Source organism: Petromyzon marinus, unplaced genomic scaffold (genome assembly GCF_048934315.1).
Source record: "Petromyzon marinus isolate PM22_M1 ecotype Great Lakes invasive population unplaced genomic scaffold, UKy_Petmar_22M1.pri1.0 PM_Scaffold_133, whole genome shotgun sequence".
NCBI lineage: Eukaryota > Metazoa > Chordata > Hyperoartia > Petromyzontiformes > Petromyzontidae > Petromyzon > Petromyzon marinus.
Genome location: NW_027423095.1, coordinates 190,239 through 211,059, shown reverse-complemented (window position 1 = coordinate 211,059; position 20,821 = coordinate 190,239). Strand labels below are relative to the sequence as shown.

The 20,821-nt window shown below is 48.9% G+C and overlaps 1 protein-coding gene and 1 long non-coding RNA gene across 3 annotated transcripts in view; both read right to left on the bottom strand.

Moving 5' to 3' along the window:
• Window positions 1-769: 769 nt before the first annotated feature.
• LOC142922650 (uncharacterized) lies at window positions 770-11,004 on the bottom strand. Its single transcript, XR_012940210.1, has 3 exons — window positions 10,022-11,004; window positions 1,930-2,001; window positions 770-802 (listed from the first exon to the last, which is right to left on the bottom strand). It is a non-coding gene; the product is annotated as an uncharacterized LOC142922650 (long non-coding RNA).
• Window positions 11,005-16,823: 5,819 nt separating this feature from the next.
• The window catches only part of LOC142922647 (uncharacterized), a 64,231-nt gene continuing 60,233 nt past the window's right edge, over window positions 16,824-20,821 (bottom strand). For both annotated transcript variants that reach the window (XM_076063472.1, XM_076063473.1), the window contains 3 exons: window positions 19,614-19,685; window positions 18,365-18,485; window positions 16,824-17,078 (listed from right to left, as the gene is read on the bottom strand). In XM_076063472.1, the coding sequence (XP_075919587.1) occupies window positions 16,948-17,078; window positions 18,365-18,485; window positions 19,614-19,685 (324 nt within the window). In that variant the 3' untranslated portion in view covers window positions 16,824-16,947. The remainder of the gene's footprint in view (window positions 17,079-18,364; window positions 18,486-19,613; window positions 19,686-20,821) is intronic.

Below are 20,821 nucleotides of genomic sequence, written 5' to 3'. Positions count from 1 at the left end.
TTGATTATGATAATATGGCTTTCCCCTTTCTGGCAATAAAACAGAAAGGGGAAAACCCTATTATCATAATTTAATACTGGCAAAGGAGGTCTCATGAAATAAGTTGCTTGTCAGAAGAAGCAAACCTCATGGACCTTAAATTTCGATTTAAAGCTTTCGTGACTGCAATGATTCATCTTCTTTGGTTCTTTCGGTAAAGTCACGTAGAATGAGAATAAAATAATACATTGATAAAATAAAATAACACAATAATATTCTCACGACGTTTCGGCCACAACACAAGCGGCCTTCATCAGGTGAAGGGAGCGAGACTGTCTGGTAGGACAGCGCTGGAGTGAGAGAGCCACGTTCAGATCACGGCTTTTAAGCTGTGTGAGAGGAACAAAGAGCCTTGACGAAGGAATTAGCATTGTGTTATTTTATTTTATCAATTTATTATTTTATTCTCATGGACCTTCTCTCTGAGATTACCCTGCAACACTACAATGCCAAACACCAGAAGCGTTGGCCTGTGAAGAATATTGGTGAAAGACCAATATAGGTTGGACAGCAGACACGACAAATCGGACAACTATTAACATCACGCTGGTAATGGTCAAAGCTATAAATCACATTTGCAAATAAACGTGACAGCCACATCCAGAGCACCACTAATCTTCTACTTCAGGATATTTACCTTGTCGGAGGGCAACACGCTGCTCCTCTTGTGCCGTCTCCGTGTCTTCGCCCGCTTGTTCACGGACTTTGTCTCCCCGTAGGTCTTGGGGCTCTCGCAAGTGGCGGTGCCATTTTTGAGCGCTGTCTGAAAGAACACGGGCGGTTAGTTGAGGTTGGTTGGGTTTCGTGTGGCCACGGCCATATACACTGACGTAGTCACGGGCCGTAGGTAACCCACCCCTGCTCTAAGACGTGTAAGACCGGGTGTCTCGATCTGCTTCTGTACATACACGTACTACTTTTGAACGGCTCGTAGAGTGTTGCCAACTCAGCAATTTTGTTGCTCGATTTAGAGGCATTTTGGGGGGTTTACCAAGCGACCAAATTTGAGTGACTTTCTGGGATAATTTTGAGGATTTAGAAGCAATTCCCGCTCGTATGAATGTACGCATTCACATGACATTTAAAATGGCTCATCGACTCAAAAAAGCACGCTCTTAGAAATCCTACGTCACTTTGCTATGGCACAGTGTCGAGTGCCATTTATTATAACTAGTCTAGGCATAATGCAGCCTTATTGAGTTAGCAACAATGCTGTCAAACCACTGTGTGCCCATTTTCCCCATTCATATTTGTGGCTGACATGTTTCCAACCTGCGCATGCATCACTGTGCACGTTCTCCGCCGCCTGGTGAGGAAGTTCGTTTAGACAAAAACAGTCAAATGAACTTGAGCAAGGCGCTTACCATCGAATGATAACACAGTACTCGAAGGTGTGCGCATGTTGAATTTCTTTCGCATCGTACGTAGCCAATCATGCTAATCGGAGGTGTGGGGGAAGGAGAACAAAAATGTAGCCGTGAAGAAATAAGTTTTGTAACCACTGGTGGTGCACGTGACACACGAAGTGTGTTATATTGTCGGGCTTTCCCGGGTATCCCTTGCAACAGGTGTGTTGTGTCTCAAGGTGTAAATATAACCATGTACACGCACACAGAGATACGAAGTGCACAAGTACACACAGACAAGCGATACAAAGACAAAGACCCCCCCCTTATAGCCTTAACAGACTGTTGGGGCAAGTGCTGTTAGCGAGCACCTATGAAGGCCGGCATAGCACATGAGGGGGTGGGTGGCCAGCACCACGCCCGGCCGCCTTTGTCTCCACAGTGGCGATGTTTACACACCGCGCCTGGTCCTCATCTGTGGCTGAGTCAACCTAGGGGAGGCCCAGGACCGGTTGAGCTCACAGCCAGAGTCGGAGACACTCACCTTGAAGGACGTGACGGCTTTGTCATACGCCTTGATGAGCGCTGTGTCGTCCCAAATGTCAGAATCGTCACTCTACACAGGGCACACAACCACCACCATCAGCACCACCACCACGACCCTTTTGAGTCGACATCGACCGCACGCGGCACGCTCAGCACGCGGCACGCTCAGCACGTGCCACACGCTCAGCACGCGGCACACGCTCAGCACGCGGCACGTGCTGAGCGTGCCGCGTGCGGCGTGCGGTGCGTGGCACGCTCAGCACGCGGCACACGCTCAGCACGCGGCACACGCCGCACGCTCAGCACGCGGCACGCTCAGCACGCGGCGAGACCCACGGCGTTCCCCGACACCCGGAGCGCTGTGCGAGAGAAGTGACGTCCGTCCACTGCAGTACCAGGGCGCGGCGCATTGCGGCGCTTGTATTGACCATACTTCACCACGCTGGTACCAGAGCGGGTCTGTGAATGCGGGCGAGTGAAGGCTCGAGTTCCGTACAGTGCTGACATACACGCAATTTGCTAGTTAATTGAATGCAAGTACACCGTCGAAACTGATAGCAAGAGGAAATTATATACCGAGCCAGTGGTATAAAATCCTCATTTCGAGGGCGGCGAGCGGCGACTCGCATATGACCACCGCTGTTGATTCGCCACAAAGTAGTGCACTGTTGACTTCATTCACACCGCACTGTAGTGTCACTGTACAATGCACGTAAGCCCAACAGTGCACGCGCAGACAGCGCTGTACACGCGTACCGTGCGAACATAACGTCAACAACATAACGTCAATAACACAACATAACGTCAATAACACAACATAACGTCAATAACATAACGTCAATAACATAACGTCAATAACATAACGTCAACAACATAACGTCAATAACACAACATAACGTCAATAACACAACATAACGTCAATAACACAACAACATAACGTCAATAGCATAACAACATAAGGTCAACATAACGTCAATGACACAACATAACGTCAATAACACAACAACATAACGTCAATAACATAACGTCAACAACATAACGTCAATAGCATAACGTCAATAACGTGTTCATTCTGCTTCGCGGTGCACAGCATACAGAAGAAGTGCATCCGACAGCCACGACTCTACTGACGCTACCCCCCACTCTCACCAACCCTCACTGAGCAGGCGAGGTGAAGTATGGTCAAGTTAATAAACCCCACGGGGTGTGCAGAGGCCCTCGTCTAGCAGTGGACGCGTGGAGCACAAAGAGGAGGGGGTATGGGAGAGGAGGAGGAGCGGGCGCGACTTGTCCATCACCTGCCCCTTCTGGTAGACGACGTCTCCCCGCGACACGGCCATGGACGATGGCGCGAGCGAGCGAGCGAGCCCGCAAAGAGGCCCCCCAGGAGCTTTGAAACCTCGCAGGAGAAGCGCGCGACTGATGGTGGTGGTTGTTGTTGGCGGCGGGGGTGGTGGTGAAGCCAAGCCGGCCGGTTCCCTTACGTAACGAACACAACAGCAGCAGCAGCAAGGAGACACGCTGCTTTAGCTGGGTGTTGTTTATCGGAGCTTATCGAAGGCCGCCTCTCTTGCTGCCTCCGAGTGAAGGGAGCGCGCGCCCCATGTGCGCCCTGAACACCGCAAAAACCTGCGACTCGCCGCCGGCGGCCATCTTACGCAAGGGAAGCGTCGCCCCCCGCAGTGAATGGGAAAGCCGGCGATGGGCGTCATCAACACGTCACCACTTCACCTCCCCACTCCCCACCCCCACGAAGAAACGGGACACGGGGATTGGGCCAAAGCGGGAAACTCTTCCCTGTGTAAGATGGCCGACAGGAACGCGTACACCGCGGCAGCGCTATGGACCCCGCCCCCTTCTCCCCGTCTCCCCCCCCGCCATTATCCTCCCCGCTACCGCTATAGGCGCTGCGCGAGACGCCGCGTGATAAAAATGTTTTATAATTAATTAGGGCGCAACCTCGGTCTGTGACGTAACAAACATAATTGTTGGGGGCGGTGTCAGTTGACGTCACTGGCAGGTATCGAATTTCTAAGCGTCACATCCTGTGCGTCACATCCGGCGATGACGTCGCAATCGTCACAGGCTAAATACACGTGACGCTCGCACGTGACGCTCACAACTCCAACTGGCTCCTCACTGGCAACACGCGTGGTCAAGATGGTGCTGCTGTATGGGGTCAAGACGTTTGTCATGTTGACCTTGATTCACATTACCGGATTGGTTGGTTATAAAGGAGACAGTGCCAACTACCCGACCCCGACTCCATTGGTCACACAGCCCAACATAGACCCCTTGCCATGCGTTGTGTCACAGCAGCTCATGGCCGTTGCGATAGTGATGATGGCTGTGATCCAGATATTCCTGTGGCGACGTTGGAGCTGTAACCTATCCAACACCCAGAGTTACAGCACCATGCTGTGCGAGGAAAACGTGAAGCTGCGTCAAAGAAGACGCACGGTGGAAGACGACAACGCATTCCTTAGGTTCAGGGAGGCGGAGACGCGTAAAGACAATGAGGCGTTGCGTCTAGAGATACTGCTTCGGGATAACGCAATGGTGCTGAATCAACAGATGCTGTGTGAACAGAACTGGCTCGTAAAGAAGGAGAATCAACGGCTGCGTCACGAGAACGAGAAGCTGATTCGTGCCGCAGCCGCCCACGCCGCCACGGCCAACGTCTCCGCCAATGCCGCCGACGCTCCCACCGCCGCGAACGCCGACGCCGATGACGCCCCCACCGCCGCTATCACGACTAACGAGGAGACCTCCTTTGCTGCCACAGCCAACACCACATCGTCCACCAATGCCGCAGACGCTCCCACCGCCTCGAACGCCGACGCTGATGACGCTACCGCCTCCATCGCCGCCACTGACACCCCCACCGCCAACGTCACCAACAAGACCAAGAAGCTTAAATTTCGATGTCTCAGAAACTTCTTTCGTAAACGCTTCAATTTGACACGTTTAAGAGCCCGAATAAAAACATCACCCACATAGAGGCAAAAGACAAAGGACCCCCATATAGCCTTAACAGACTGTTTGGATAATGGCTGTTAGCAAGGACGTATGACGTACACGACCACTCCTCACACACACATGGACGCACACACACGCACGTGCCTGACTTACTAATGGGTTCTGTTCCTGAGGACCCTTCGTAAGTCGAATGGTTTGTCAGTCGGGAAGCAATAATGTACTGTATTTAAATGCACATATCCGTCGGTGTCATAAAATGTGTTATGGTTAAACAAAAAAAGGGAAGCACTGTTAAGCTTATAAATAAGAATTATTGTATATTTGCATGTAACACTCTAAAAAATGTACTGTATGGTAAATACAACTTAAAATAAAGTAACATAAAAAGAAATTCGTTTTGTTTTCGTTACCTTGAGTCCTGATGCTGGCTTGGTTGTGTAGGAGAAATTAATTAAAAGAATTTTGATTTAAAGCTTTGGTGACTGCAATAATTCATATTCTTAGCTCTTTCGGTAAAGTCACGTTGAAGGGAAACAATAAAATATATATAATAAAATTCTCACGACGTTTCGACTGCAACACAAACGGCAAGAAACATTTGAAAAAATGTTTTTTGCCGTTGGTTTTCACACCTGATGATGACTACTTGTGTTGCAGTCGAAACGTCGTGAGAATTTTATTGTTTTATATATATTTTATTGTTTTATTGTTTCCCTTCAACGTGACTTTACCAAAAGAACCAAGAATATGAATTACTGCAGTCACGAAAGCTTTAAATAAAAATAAAGGTTTTGTTTTGGGTCGCGTAAATATCAATGCGTCGTGAAACCCGCACAAGTTGTGCATATTCCCAGTTGTTTTCTCCAGTCGTGCATCCTCCCTCACGCACTTAGCCAGCTCGTTGTAGGCAACTTTTATTTTACACTCGAATTAATCTGGAGCTGTGCCCTCTACCAGAAGAAACTCGACTCCCAGAGACCACTCTCGGTTGATGGTGGTGAAAAAGCCAAGGCTGTCGGTCCCTTACGTAATTAATACTGCAACAACAAGGAGACACGTGAGTTGGTTGTCATTGGTGGTTATTGGCAGTGGAAGGCCGCGTGTCTTGCTGCCTCAGAGAGAAGAGAAAGGCGCTGGAATGCGACGAGAAAAAAACTGCCCTGCAACTTCAAACTCGCAAACGATTGTCACCAGCGGCCATCTTACGTGAGGGAAGCGTCGCCCGTTGTGGTGAACGGGAAATCCGGCGATGACGTCTTCAACACGCCCCTCCACCTCCCCCCGTTTGCCCCCCCCCCCACCGTTAACCTCCCCGCTACCGCTAGGGGCGCTGCACGAGACGCCGCCCGAGGCAAATAAATAAATAATAAGGGCGCGGCTCGGTCTGTGACGTCATTCATCCGGTTTGGGGGCGGGGTCAGCGCGTCACATCCGGCGATGACGTCGCAATCGTCACAGGCTTAATACACACGTGACGCTCACACGCGAGTTTCACACCCGAACTGGCTTCGCGTTGGCAACACGTCGTGGCAAGATGCTGCTCCTGCATGTAGTCATACCGTTTGTCGCGTTGCTCTTGATTCACTTTTCCAGACTGGTTGACTACAAAGGAGGAGGCAGTGTCAACTACCCGACTCCATTGGTCACAAAGCCCAACATAGACCCCTTGCCATGCGTTGTGTCACAGCAGCTCATGGCCGTTGCGATAGTGATGATGGCTGTGATCCAGATATTCCTGTGGCGACGTTGGAGCTGTAACCTATCCAACACCCAGCGTTACAGCACCATGCTGTGCGAGGAAAACGTGAAGCTGCGTCAAAGAAGACGCACGGTGGAAGACGACAACGCATTCCTTAGGTTCAGGGAGGCGGAGACGCGTAAAGACAATGAGGCGTTGCGTCTAGAGATACTGCTTCGGGATAACGCAATGGTGCTGAATCAACAGATGCTGTGTGAACAGAACTGGCTCGTAAATAAGGAGAATCAACGGCTGCGTCACGAGAACGAGAAGCTGATTCGTGCCGCAGCCGCCCACGCCGCCACGGCCAACGTCTCCGCCAATGCCGCCGACGCTCCCACCGCCGTGAACGCCGACGCCGATGACGCCACCACCGCCGTTATCACGACTAACGAGGAGACCTCCTTTGCTGCCACAGCCAACACCACATCGTCCACCAATGCCGCAGACGCTCCCACCGCCTCGAACGCCGACGCTGATGACGCTACCGCCTCCATCGCCGCCACTGACACCCCCACCGCCAACGTCACCAACAAGACCAAGAAGCTTAAATTTCGATGTCTCAGAAACTTCTTTCGTAAACGCTTCAATTTGACACGTTTAAGAGCCCGAATAAAAACATCACCCACATAGAGGCAAAAGACAAAGGACCCCCATATAGCCTTAACAGACTGTTTGGATAATGGCTGTTAGCAAGGACGTATGACGTACACGACCACTCCTCACACACACATGGACGCACACACACGCACGTGCCTGACTTACTAATGGGTTCTGTTCCTGAGGACCCTTCGTAAGTCGAATGGTTTGTCAGTCGGGAAGCAATAATGTACTGTATTTAAATGCACATATCCGTCGGTGTCATAAAATGTGTTATGGTTAAACAAAAAAAGGGAAGCACTGTTAAGCTTATAAATAAGAATTATTGTATATTTGCATGTAACACTCTAAAAAATGTACTGTATGGTAAATACAACTTAAAATAAAGTAACATAAAAAGAAATTCGTTTTGTTTTCGTTACCTTGAGTCCTGATGCTGGCTTGGTTGTGTAGGAGAAATTAATTAAAAGAATTTTGATTTAAAGCTTTGGTGACTGCAGTAATTCATATTCTTAGCTCTTTCGGTAAAGTCACGTTGAAGGGAAACAATAAAATATATATAATAAAATTCTCACGACGTTTCGACTGCAACACAAACGGCAAGAAACATTTGAAAAAATGTTTTTTGCCGTTGGTTTTCACACCTGATGATGACTACTTGTGTTGCAGTCGAAACGTCGTGAGAATTTTATTGTTTTATATATATTTTATTGTTTTATTGTTTCCCTTCAACGTGACTTTACCAAAAGAACCAAGAATATGAATTACTGCAGTCACGAAAGCTTTAAATAAAAATAAAGGTTTTGTTTTGGGTCGCGTAAATATCAATGCGTCGTGAAACCCGCACAAGTTGTGCATATTCCCAGTTGTTTTCTCCAGTCGTGCATCCTCCCTCACGCACTTAGCCAGCTCGTTGTAGGCAACTTTTATTTTACACTCGAATTAATCTGGAGCTGTGCCCTCTACCAGAAGAAACTCGACTCCCAGAGACCACTCTCGGTTGATGGTGGTGAAAAAGCCCAGGCTGTCGGTCCCTTACGTAATTAATACTGCAACAACAAGGAGACACGTGAGTTGGTTGTCATTGGTGGTTATTGGCAGTGGAAGGCCGCGTGTCTTGCTGCCTCAGAGAGAAGAGAAAGGCGCTGGAATGCGACGAGAAAAAAACTGCCCTGCAACTTCAAACTCGCAAACGATTGTCACCAGCGGCCATCTTACGTGAGGGAAGCGTCGCCCGTTGTGGTGAACGGGAAATCCGGCGATGACGTCTTCAACACGCCCCTCCACCTCCCCCCGTTTGCCCCCCCCCCCCACCGTTAACCTCCCCGCTACCGCTAGGGGCGCTGCACGAGACGCCGCCCGAGGCAAATAAATAAATAATAAGGGCGCGGCTCGGTCTGTGACGTCATTCATCCGGTTTGGGGGCGGGGTCAGCGCGTCACATCCGGCGATGACGTCGCAATCGTCACAGGCTTAATACACACGTGACGCTCACACGCGAGTTTCACACCCGAACTGGCTTCGCGTTGGCAACACGTCGTGGCAAGATGCTGCTCCTGCATGTAGTCATACCGTTTGTCGCGTTGCTCTTGATTCACTTTTCCAGACTGGTTGACTACAAAGGAGGAGGCAGTGTCAACTACCCGACTCCATTGGTCACAAAGCCCAACATAGACCCCTTGCCATGCGTTGTGTCACAGCAGCTCATGGCCGTTGCGATAGTGATGATGGCTGTGATCCAGATATTCCTGTGGCGACGTTGGAGCTGTAACCTATCCAACACCCAGCGTTACAGCACCATGCTGTGCGAGGAAAACGTGAAGCTGCGTCAAAGAAGACGCACGGTGGAAGACGACAACGCATTCCTTAGGTTCAGGGAGGCGGAGACGCGTAAAGACAATGAGGCGTTGCGTCTAGAGATACTGCTTCGGGATAACGCAATGGTGCTGAATCAACAGATGCTGTGTGAACAGAACTGGCTCGTAAAGAAGGAGAATCAACGGCTGCGTCACGAGAACGAGAAGCTGATTCGTGCCGCAGCCGCCCACGCCGCCACGGCCAACGTCTCCGCCAATGCCGCCGACGCTCCCACCGCCGTGAACGCCGACGCCGATGACGCCACCACCGCCGTTATCACGACTAACGAGGAGACCTCCTTTGCTGCCACAGCCAACACCACATCGTCCACCAATGCCGCAGACGCTCCCACCGCCTCGAACGCCGACGCTGATGACGCTACCGCCTCCATCGCCGCCACTGACACCCCCACTGCCAACGTCACCAACAAGACCAAGAAGCTTAAATTTCGATGTCTCAGAAACTTCTTTCGTAAACGCTTCAATTTGACACGTTTAAGAGCCCGAATAAAAACATCACCCACATAAAGTCAAAAGACAAAGGACCCCCGTATAGCCTTAACAGACTGTTTGGATAATGGCTGTTAGCAAGGACGTATGACGTACACGACCACTCCTCACACACACATGGACGCACACACACGCACGTGCCTGACTTACTAATGGGTTCTGTTCCCGAGGACCCTTCGTAAGTCGAATGGTTTGTCAGTCGGGAAGCAATAATGTACTGTATTTAAATGCACATATCCGTCGGTGTCATAAAATGTGTTATGGTTAAACAAAAAAAGGGAAGCACTGTTAAGCTTATAAATAAGAATTATTGTATATTTGCATGTAACACTCAAAAAAATGTACTGTATGGTAAATACAACTTAAAATAAAGTAACATGAAAATAAATTCGTTTTGTTTTCGTTACCTTGAGTCCTGATGCTGGCTTGGTTGTGTAGGAGAAATTAATTGTTAATTAAAAGAAGAATTTTGATTTAAAGCTTTAGTGACTGCAGTAATTCATATTCTTAGCTCTGTCGGTAAAGTCACGTTGATGGGAAACAATAAAGTAATAATATATATATAAAACAATAAAAATTCTCACGACGTTTCGACTGCAACACAAGCAGTCATCATCAGCTGTGAAAACCAACGGCAAGAACATTTTCACACCTGATGATGACCGTTTCTGTTATGGTCGAAACGTCGTGAGAATTTTGATTGTTTTATACATATTTTGTTTCCCTTCAACGTGACTTTACCGAAAGAACCAAGAATATGAATCACTGCAGTCACGAAAGCTTTAAATAAAAAAAGAAAGGTTTTGTTTTGGGTGGCGTAAATATCAATACGTCGTGAAACCCGCACAAGTTGTGCATATTCCCAGTTGTTTTCTCCAGTCGTGCATCCTCCCTCACGCACTTAGCCAGCTCGTTGTAGGCAACTTTTATTTTACACTCGAACTAATCTGGAGCTGTGCCCTCTACCAGAAGAAACTCGACTCCCATAGACCACTCTCGGTTGATGGTGGTGAAGAAGCCAAGGCTGTCGGTCCCTCAGGTAATTAATACTGCAACAACAACAAGGAGACACGTGAGTTGGTTGTCATTGGTGGTTATTGGCAGTGGAAGCCCGCGTGTCTTGCTGCCTCAGAGAGAAGAGAAAGGCGCTGGAATGCGACGAGAAAAAAAACTGCCCTGCAACTTCAAACTCGCAAACGATTGTCACCAGCGGCCATCTTACGTGAGGAAAGCGTCGCCCGTTGTTGTGAACGGGAAAGCCGGCGATGACGTCTTCAAAACGCCCCCCCCCCCTTCACCTCTCCCTCCCCCCACGCCGTGAGGGGACACAGGGATTGGCAAAAGCGAGAAACTTTTCCCTGTGTAAGATGGTCGACAGCAACGCGTACATCGCGGCAGCGCTCCCGACCCCCCCTACCGTCCCCCCACCCCCCACCGTTATCCTCCCCGCTACCGCTAGGGGCACGGCACGAAAAACCGCTTGAGTTAAAATAAATAAATAAGGTGCACCTCGGTCTGTGATGTCACAGACCCCATTTTTGGGGGGGGGGGGTCAGCTGACGTGCCCGGCCGGTGTCGGATTCTAACCGCATCACATCCGGCGATGACGTCACATTCGTCACAGGATAAATACACGTGAGAGGGCGATGGTGCTGCATCCACAGATGCTGCATGAGGAGAGCCGGCTCGTAGAGAAGGAGAATCAACGGCTGCGTCACGAGAATGAGAAGCTGATTCGTGCCGCAGCCGTCAACGTCAGCACCTCCACCAATGTCACGGACACTCCCAACGCCGCGAACGCCAACACCAACAACGCCATCACCACGATGCCAACACCGCCGCCACTAATGCCATTGCCAAGACGAATAAACTTTCATTTTTATGGCTCAGAAACCTCTTTCATTCAACTATTTCATTTTAAAAGTTAAAAAGCCCGAATTAAAACATCACACACAAAGGCAAAAGACAAAGAACCCCCGCATAGCCTTCACAGACTGTTTGGACAAGGGCTGTTAGCAAGAACGTAAAACCTACACGACCGCTCCTCACACAAAGACAAAGATCCCCTGTTTTGCCTTAACAGACTGTAGGGGCAAGTGCTGTTAGCGAGCACCTATGAAGGCCGAAATGGTACACGAGTGGGTGGGTGGCCAGCACCACGCCCGACTGCCTTTGTCTCCCCAGTGGCGATGTTTACACCGCACCAGGTACTCATTTGAGGCTGAGTCGACCTAGGGGAGGCCCGGGACCGGTTCAGATAATCGTCACTGGTGTTGGCCGTGAGAGGGAATCGAACCCGGGTCGCCAGGTTCATAGCGCAGCGCGCTAACCGCTACACTATTGCTCCCCACACATGGACACACACATGGACACACACACACACACAAGTGGCTGACTTACTAATGCAGGGGTCGGGAACCTATGGCTCGCGAGCCAGATGTGGCTCTTTTGATGATTGCATATGGCTCGCAGATAAAACAAAATATTCTCACTTGTTTTAATCCATCCATCGATTTTTGACTGCGCATGTCCTGTTCAGGGCTGCAGGAGCAATTGTCCATTATTTTAATTGGATGATACTGGCCTACGTTTGCCGTTGCTGGGTAAAACAGGTAAACGCCCCCTTTTGAATCAGTCTGAGACTGCGTCTGCTCGGTCATTAGCTCAAAGCTAACCCTTCGACGAAGAAGATGGCGAAAAGAAAAAAAGACGACGAGTATCGTACATTTCAGGACGAATGGACCGAAGAATTCGCCTTTGTGGAGAGAGCGGGTTCTGCGGTGTGTCTAATTTGCAATGACAAAATTACATCGTTGAAACGGTCGAATGTAAAGCGGCATTTCGACACGCGCCACGCTACCTTTGCATCAAAATACCCTGCGGGAGACAGCAGAAAGAAAGCGTGCCAAGAGCTTCTGAGCAGGGTGCAAACTAGCCAGCAGCAACTCCGCGTATGGACCCGGCAAGGTGACTATAATTCGGCTAGCTTTGCTGGTTCTTTAGCAATAGTGAGGAACGGAAAACCATTCACAGATGGCGAGTATGCTAAAACGTTCATGCTGGATGTAGCCAATGAACTTTTTGATGATCTTCCGAACAAAGACAAGATAATCAAACGGATACAAGACATGCCTCTGTCGGCAAGAACTGTTCATGATCGTACCATCGTGATGGCAAACAAAGTGGAGGAAACGCAAGTGAAGGACATAAATGCAGCGCCGTTCTTTTCTCTGGCTTTGGATGAGTCAACAGACGTGAGCCATTTGTCGCAGTTCAGCGTGATTGCAAGATATGCTGTTGGTGACACACTGCGCGAAGAAAGTCTTGCTGTTCTGCCATTAAAAGGGTCCACAAGAGGTGAGGATTTATTCAAGTCTTTCATGGAGTTTGCTCAAGAAAAAAGTCTACCTATGGATAAACTTCTCTCAGTGTGTACTGATGGTGCTCCGTGTATGGTGGGGAAAAACAAAGGATTTGTGGCGCTTCTCCGTGAACATGAAAATAGACCCATCCTAAGTTTCCATTGCATTATACACCAGGAGGCACTTTGTGCTCAGATGTGTGACAGGCAGTTTGGCGAAGTGATGTCGCTGGTCATTCGTGTGATCAACTTTATTGTTGCCCGAGCCTTAAATGATCGCCAGTTTAAAACACTGCTGGATGAAGTTGTAAATAACTATCCTGGTCTGCTTTTGCACAGCAATGTGCGTTGGTTGTCAAGAGGGAAGGTGCTTAGCCGTTTTGCGGCTTGCCTGAACGAAATCCGGACTTTCCTTGAAATGAAAGGCGTCGGGCATCCTGAGCTAGCCGACACCGAGTGGCTCCTCAAGTTTTACTATCTCGTAGATCTGACTGAACATCTGAACCAGCTCAACGTGAAAATGCAAGGCATTGGAAATACAGTGTTATCCCTTCAACAAGCTGTATTTGCTTTTGAAAACAAGCTGGAGCTTTTCATCACGGATCTTGAAACAGGTCGTTTACTACATTTTGAAAAACTGAGCCAATTTAAAGATGCATGCACAGCAAGTGAGCCCATTCAAAACCTTGATCTCCACCAGCTAGCTGGCTGCACATCTAGTCTCCTACAGTCCTTCAAAGCACGCTTTGGAGAATTTCGTGAGCACACTCGTCTTTTTAAGTTCATCACCCATCCAAACGAGTGTTCACTGAACACAGCCGACCTGAATTACATCCCTGGTGTCTCCGTCAGAGATTTTGAAGCAGAAGTGGCTGACCTGAAGGCCTCAGACATGTGGGTGAATAAGTTCAAGTCACTGAATGAAGATTTGGAAAGAATCACACGACAGAAAGCGGAGTTGGCGAGCAAGCACATGTGGACAGAAATGAAAAAACTCCAACCCGAAGACCAGCTGATTCTCAAAACTTGGAACGCGCTTCCTGTCACATACCACACACTGCAGCGTGTGAGTATTGCTGTATTGACCATGTTTGGATCTACGTATGCATGTGAGCAGTCATTCTCACATCTTAAAAACATCAAGTCCAACCTACAATCACGTTTAACGGATGAAAGCCTCAACGCTTGCATGAAGCTTAACCTCACCAAGTACCAACCCGACTACAAAGACATCAGCAAATCCATGCAGCACCAGAAGTCGCATTAATGGTGAGTGTTATAACAACATTATTTAAAAGAATAAATTCAGAGGCTTATTATACTGACATTTAGTTGAATTCACATTTAAAATATATTATATGGCTCTCACTGAAATAAATTTCCAAATTTTTTGCTTTCATGGCTCTCTTAGTCAAAAAGGTTCCCGACCCCTGTACTAATGGGTTCTGTTCCTGAAGACCCTTCATAAGTCGAATGGTTCGTAAGTCAAGACGCGATAATTAAGTGTATTTAAATGCACATACCTGTAAGTGTTATAAAATGTGTTATGGTTAAACAAAAAAGGGAAGCATTGTTTGGCAGAAAAATAACAATAATTGTACATTTGCCTGTAACACTGTAAAAAATATACTGTATGGGGAATACAGCTCAAAATAAAGTTACGTGAATATCAATTAATCCGATTTGTTTTCGTTACCTTGAGTCTAGTCACGTGGTAACACTGTGGTGGTATTGTGAGTAATGTATCACGTGGTAACACTGTGGGGGTATTGTGAGTAATGTATCACGTGGTAACACTGAGAGCCGCTTTAGGGGGTATTTGGCCTACTCTTTCACACGCTTTCCCCCACGATGTGCGACCTGCCGATCGATTAACCGCTCTAGTCGGCATGTAACAATCGCTTTTAATTCCTCGCCTAACAACACTCGCTCATTCGTATGACACACACGGCAACGCTCAAGTGTCCCAGCAGGCGAATGTGCTCACGTAAGGTGGAAAGCCAGGGAAGGGGGGAGGATGGGACAAGGGTGGCGACGGGTAGGCCCACGGTGGGACGCTCTGCTTCTGCTTGTGACCCTTCTTCCGTGCTCCGTGCCCACCCTTGGGTCTGCCTGGCATCTCGTAGTCGTCGGCGGAGGGGGCACTCTCCTGCGGCGTCGGCGCACACACGGGAACGCACATCGGAGAGACGCTTTCGCGCGATTCTGCATTCCTTAAATGACTACGGCTTAACCTCGTATAACGGACCATGCTCATGACGACAGCCCGTTTATTACGAGCATAGCTGCAGTGGCATTAATTCTCATGTCGATTCGCATACTTCCACACAGCGTCCGGGTTACCTTAGCCACCCTACATATATAACGATCGTGCTCGCTGCCAAACATCCAATCATTGATGGGTTTTTCTTTTGTATTCTATGAATAATGTACACATGTACCTGCCTGTGTGTCATGTTTTAATTCAGCATTTGTTTAGGATGCCTGTTCAAATAAACCATTAGATATACACAGCGACACATTGACGCTGTCACGTGTTTCCTCAAGGTCCAGTTTAAGTTTTTCATTCCAGGTTCGCTAGTGGTTCGTTCTAAAGAGGAAATATCTGTATTTACATAACATTACATATGGGCCTTGAAACGACGCACTGCATTGTTGGCACAGCATGTACTTCCACAATGACAGAGATCCCCCGCATAGCCTTTAACAGACTGTTGGGGCAAATGCTGTTTGAGAGCATCTATTAATGCCGGCACGGCACGCGATGGAGATGGTTGGCCAGCACAATGCTTGGCTGCCCTTGTTTCCTCAAATGTGGATATTTACACACAGCACCAGGTGACTATTTAAGGCTGAGACAACCTAGGGGAGGCACAGGAAAAGATTAGATATGAGCCACTGTTATTGGTCGAACTCAAGTCGCCGGGTTCGGGGCATAGTGCACTCAACCACACCACCACTGTGCTTCCATTGGCACACGTAAAAGACAAAGATCTTCTTGAATTCTAAACCATGTGGCAGACGAGTCTGAAATCTGACTTAAAAATCGATCGAAATAGCCTTCATGAAACGGGTTTTCTTTACGTTTTTACTTCTCTTCAAATGCAATGCATTTGGTTCAACGCCGTTCCACAGCTTTAATTCCCCACGCAGAAAAAAATCTTCGTCTTGCCGATCAACCTACTCGTATTGTTACGCTGCAACAGAAGGGCACCTCCTCACCTCCACCCTCGGTAACACGGCTGAAAAAAACATCGGGCTGGGTCCACGTCCTGGCGAGAGCCACGTAGCTGCCAACGTTTAGGGGTTAGGCTGCTTTTCTTCACAAATGTATCAAAAACTTCCTTTCCACCGCAATGAATGATTTATGCTATAATTTACAGCACTTCATGAAACCCTCTTGAAAGATGAAGGTCTCACCATGCCGTATTGGGTCATGGAGGGGGGGAGTTGTTTGACCATACATCGCCATTTTGGTTTGTGCAAGATGGTCAATGTGGTCCCAGGACTGGTCTTGAAAAGTTACAAGTTTAAGCCTTGGGGAGGGGGGGGTCGGGTTTTTGCACCACTGGCTCAGAGTAAATGAACATTTGCCCCATTGCATGTTTTGAGCAGGAAAGGCAGCTCAACTCTCAACGAATCGATTAATCCGAATCCATCACAGCCCCGCCGCCCCGGCTCACCTTGCCGGCCCGGGACGCCGCGTCGGCGTCGCAGCTCGCGGCCGCGTCGCTCTCCCCGCCGGCGCGGGCGGCAGACTCCGCCGCTGGCGGCAGAAGATCGGCGAGCTTCAGCTCATCCTCGTTGCCGTAGCCCGTGAAGACCATGACGCACGTGCCGGCGCTGGCGTCCACCGACTTGATCGTGGCGTCGTAGACCACGCCGTCCTCGGACCAGGCAGCCTGGCACAGGTCGCCCGCCTCCAATGGTACGCGAGAGGTTGGCACAGAGACGGGCAACGATTCACCCCGTCTAGCCGACGCGTGCCAATGGAGCAAGCGCTGTTGGCACACCTACGAAGGACGGCATGGCGCAAGAAGGCGGCAATGCGGCCAGCACCACGCCTGGCTGCCTCGAGTCTCCACAAAGTAAACCGCTGTAGTCTGCGCTCCACCAACGGAAGAAAAGCAAAACTACATTAACTCTCTCCTGAAGAGCTCCCGTGGCTGGAAGACCTCGACATCGGCATTTAGCTGAGGAAAATTGCCATCCGCAGGACTGTGTATGCTTACGTACAATTTGTGTTCCTTGTTCTCAGTGTTGTCGCAGCGGGGAACACACAAAGGGACCGTTTGGCTAACCATCAAACTTTTGGCTCGCACTTTCAGATGCGCTTCTGCGGCCATCTGGAACGCTCTTCCTTTCCGATATTAGGAAGCCACTGGAGCTACGCACTTTTACATCTAGACTGAAAACTAATTTCTTTAGAAGTGCTTTTTGTGTTCAGATTCTTGTACTTCCCCCGCACCTCTGACTAGCGCGGTTGGCTATGTACGGTGCGAAACGTCGTGAGAATTTTAGTGTTTTATTTTATTTATTTTATTATTTCCCTTCTACGTGACTTTACCGAAAGAACCAAGAATATGGTGCGAAAGTAGTTCAACATACATACATGAGAATCTTTATTTAGACTGGAAGAATTCGATGAGCTATGAAGCTCATTTTCACAGATGGTCCAGAATGGGGAGGTCAGAAAGGTACAACAGCAAACAATACAAATGAAATGATAGGAGTGAAAAATAAAGAAAATGGTTAGCAAGTCACTAAATATAAACAAAGGAATTTATTAATTACAGGAATCCGATTTATCAAGCTTGGGCAAGGCAGCAAAAAACAACAAAACAGTCCCAGGCCACACCGAGATAACACCACACAGTAGTAGTATCTCAATAAAATGGCACATTAACACTGAGCTCGCATCTGGCTACAGCTCCAAATGGCTCACACGGTGGAGCCTAAACAGACTGAGAGTGGATTTCGACAGAAGCAACTCTCTCACGAAATCATGGGGGGTTTCTACGCAAAAGAAGAATTTGCTTATAATAATATGGCTTTCCGCTTTCTGGCAATAAAATAGAAAGGGGAAAACCCTATTATCATAATTTAATACTGGCAAAGGAGGTCTCATGAAATAATTTGCTTGTCGGGAGAAGCAAACCTCATGGACCTTCTCCCTGAGATTTCCCTGCAGCACAACAATGCCAAACACCAGAAGCGGTGGCCTGTGAAGAATATTGGGGAAAGGCCAATATAGGTTGGACAGCAGACACGACAAAGCGGACAACTATTAACATCACGCAGGTAATGGTCAAAGTTATAAATTACATTTGCAAATAAACGTGACAGCCACATCCAGAGCACCAGTAATCTTCTGCTTCAGGATATTTACCTTGTCGGAGGGCGACATGCTGCTCCTCTTGTGCCGTCTCCGTGTCTTCGCCCGCTTGTTCACGGACTTTGTCTCCCCGTAGGTCTTGGGGCTCTCGCAAGTGCGGTGCCATTTTTGAGCGCTGTCTGAAAGAACACGGTCGGTTAGTTGAGGTTGGTTGGGTTTCGTGTGGCCACGGCCATATACACTGACGAAGTCACGGGCCGTAGGTAACCCACCCCTGCTCTAAGACGTGTAAGACCGGGTGTCTAGACCTGCTTCTGTACATACACGTACTACTTTGGAACGGCTCGTACAGTGTTGCCAACTCAGCAATTTTGTTGCTCGATTTAGAGGCATTTTGGGGGGTTTACCAAGCGACCAAATTTGAGTGACTTTCTGGGATAATTTTGAGGATTTAGAAGCAATTCCCGCTGCGTATGAATGTACGCCATTACATGACATTTAAAATGGCTCGACTCAAAAAAGCGCGCTCTTAGAAATCCTACGTCACTTTGCTATGGCACAGTGTCGAGTGCCATTTATTATAACTAGTCTAGGCATAATGCAGCCTTATTGAGTTAGCAACAATGCTGTCAAACCACTGTGTGTCCATTTTCCCCATTCATATTTGTGGCTGACATGTTTCCAACCTGCGCACGTATCACTGTGCACGTTCTCCGCCGCCTGGTGAGGAAGTTCGTTTAGACAAAAACAGTCAAATCAACTTGAGCAAGGCGCTTACCATCGAATGATAACACAGTACTCGAAGGTGTGCGCATGTTGAATTTCTTTCGCATCGTACGTAGCCAATCATGCTAATCGGAGGTGTGGGGGAAGGAGAACAAAAATGTAGCCGTAAAGAAATTAGTTTTGTAACCACTGGTGGTGAACGTGACACACGAAGTATGTTATATTGTCGGCTTTCCCGGGTATCCCTTGCAACAGGTGTGTTGTGTCTCAAGGTGTAAATATAACCATGTACACGCACACAAAGATACGAAGTGCACAAGTACACACAGACAAGCGATACAAAGACAAAGACCCCCCCCTTATAGCCTTAACAGACTGTTGGGGCAAGTGCTGTTAGCGAGCACCTATGAAGGCCGGCATAGCACACGAGCGGGTGGGTGGCCAGCACCACGCCCGGCCGCCTTTGTCTCCACAGTGGCGATGTTTACACACCGCGCCTGGTCCTCATTTGTGGCTGAGTCAACCTAGGGGAGGCCCAGGACCGGTTGAGCTCACATCCAAAGTCGGAGACACTCACCTTGAAGGACGTGACGGCTTTGTCATACGCCTTGATGAGTGCTGCGTTGTGCCAAATGTCAGAATCGTCACTCTACACAGGACACACAACCACCACCACCATCACCACCACGACCCTTTTGAGTCGACATCGACCGCACGCGGCACGCTCAGCACGTGCTACGCTCAACACGTGCCACACGCTCAGCACGTGCCACGCTCAGCACGTGCCACACGCTCAGCACGTGCCACGCTCAGCACGTGCCACGCTCAGCACGCGGCACGCTCAGCACGCGGCACGCTCAGCACGTGGCACGCTCAGCATGCGGCACACGCTCGGCACGCGGCACACGCTCAGCACGTGCCACACGCTCAGCACGTGGCACGCTCAGCACGTGGCACGATCAGCACGCGGCACGCTCAGCACGCGGCGAGACCCACGGCGTTCCCCGACACCCGGAGCGCTGTGCGAGAGAAGTGACGTCCGTCCACTGCAGTACCAGGGCGCGGCGCAGTGCGGCGCTTGTTTTGACCATACTTCACCACGCTGGTACCAGAGCGGGTCTGTGAATGCGGGCGAGTGAAGGCTCGAGTTCCGTACAGTGCTGACACACGCAATTTGCAGGTTAATTGAATGCAAGTACACCGTCGAAACTGATAGCAAGAGGAAATAATATACCGAGCCAGTGGTAGAAATTCTTCATTTCGAGGGCGGCGAGCGGTGACTCGCATATGACCACCGCTGTTGATTCGCCACAAAGTAGTGCACTGTTGACTTCATTCACACCGCACTGTAGTGTCACTGTACAATGCACGTAAGCCCAACCGTGCACGCGCAGACAGCGCTGTACACGCGTACCGTGCGAACATATCGTCAACAACATAACGTCAATAACACAACAACATAACGTCAATAACACAACAACATAACGTCAATAACATAACGTCAATAACATAACGTCAATAACACAACATAACGTCAATAACATAACGTCAACAACATAACGTCAATAACATAACGTCAATAGCATAACGTCAACAACATAACGTCAATAACATAACGTCAACAACATAACGTCAATAGCATAACGTCAATAACACAACATAACGTCAATAACACAACAACATAACGTCAACAACATAACGTCAATAACATAACGTCAACAACATAACGTCAATAACACAACATAACGTCAATAACATAACGTCAACAACATAACGTCAATAACA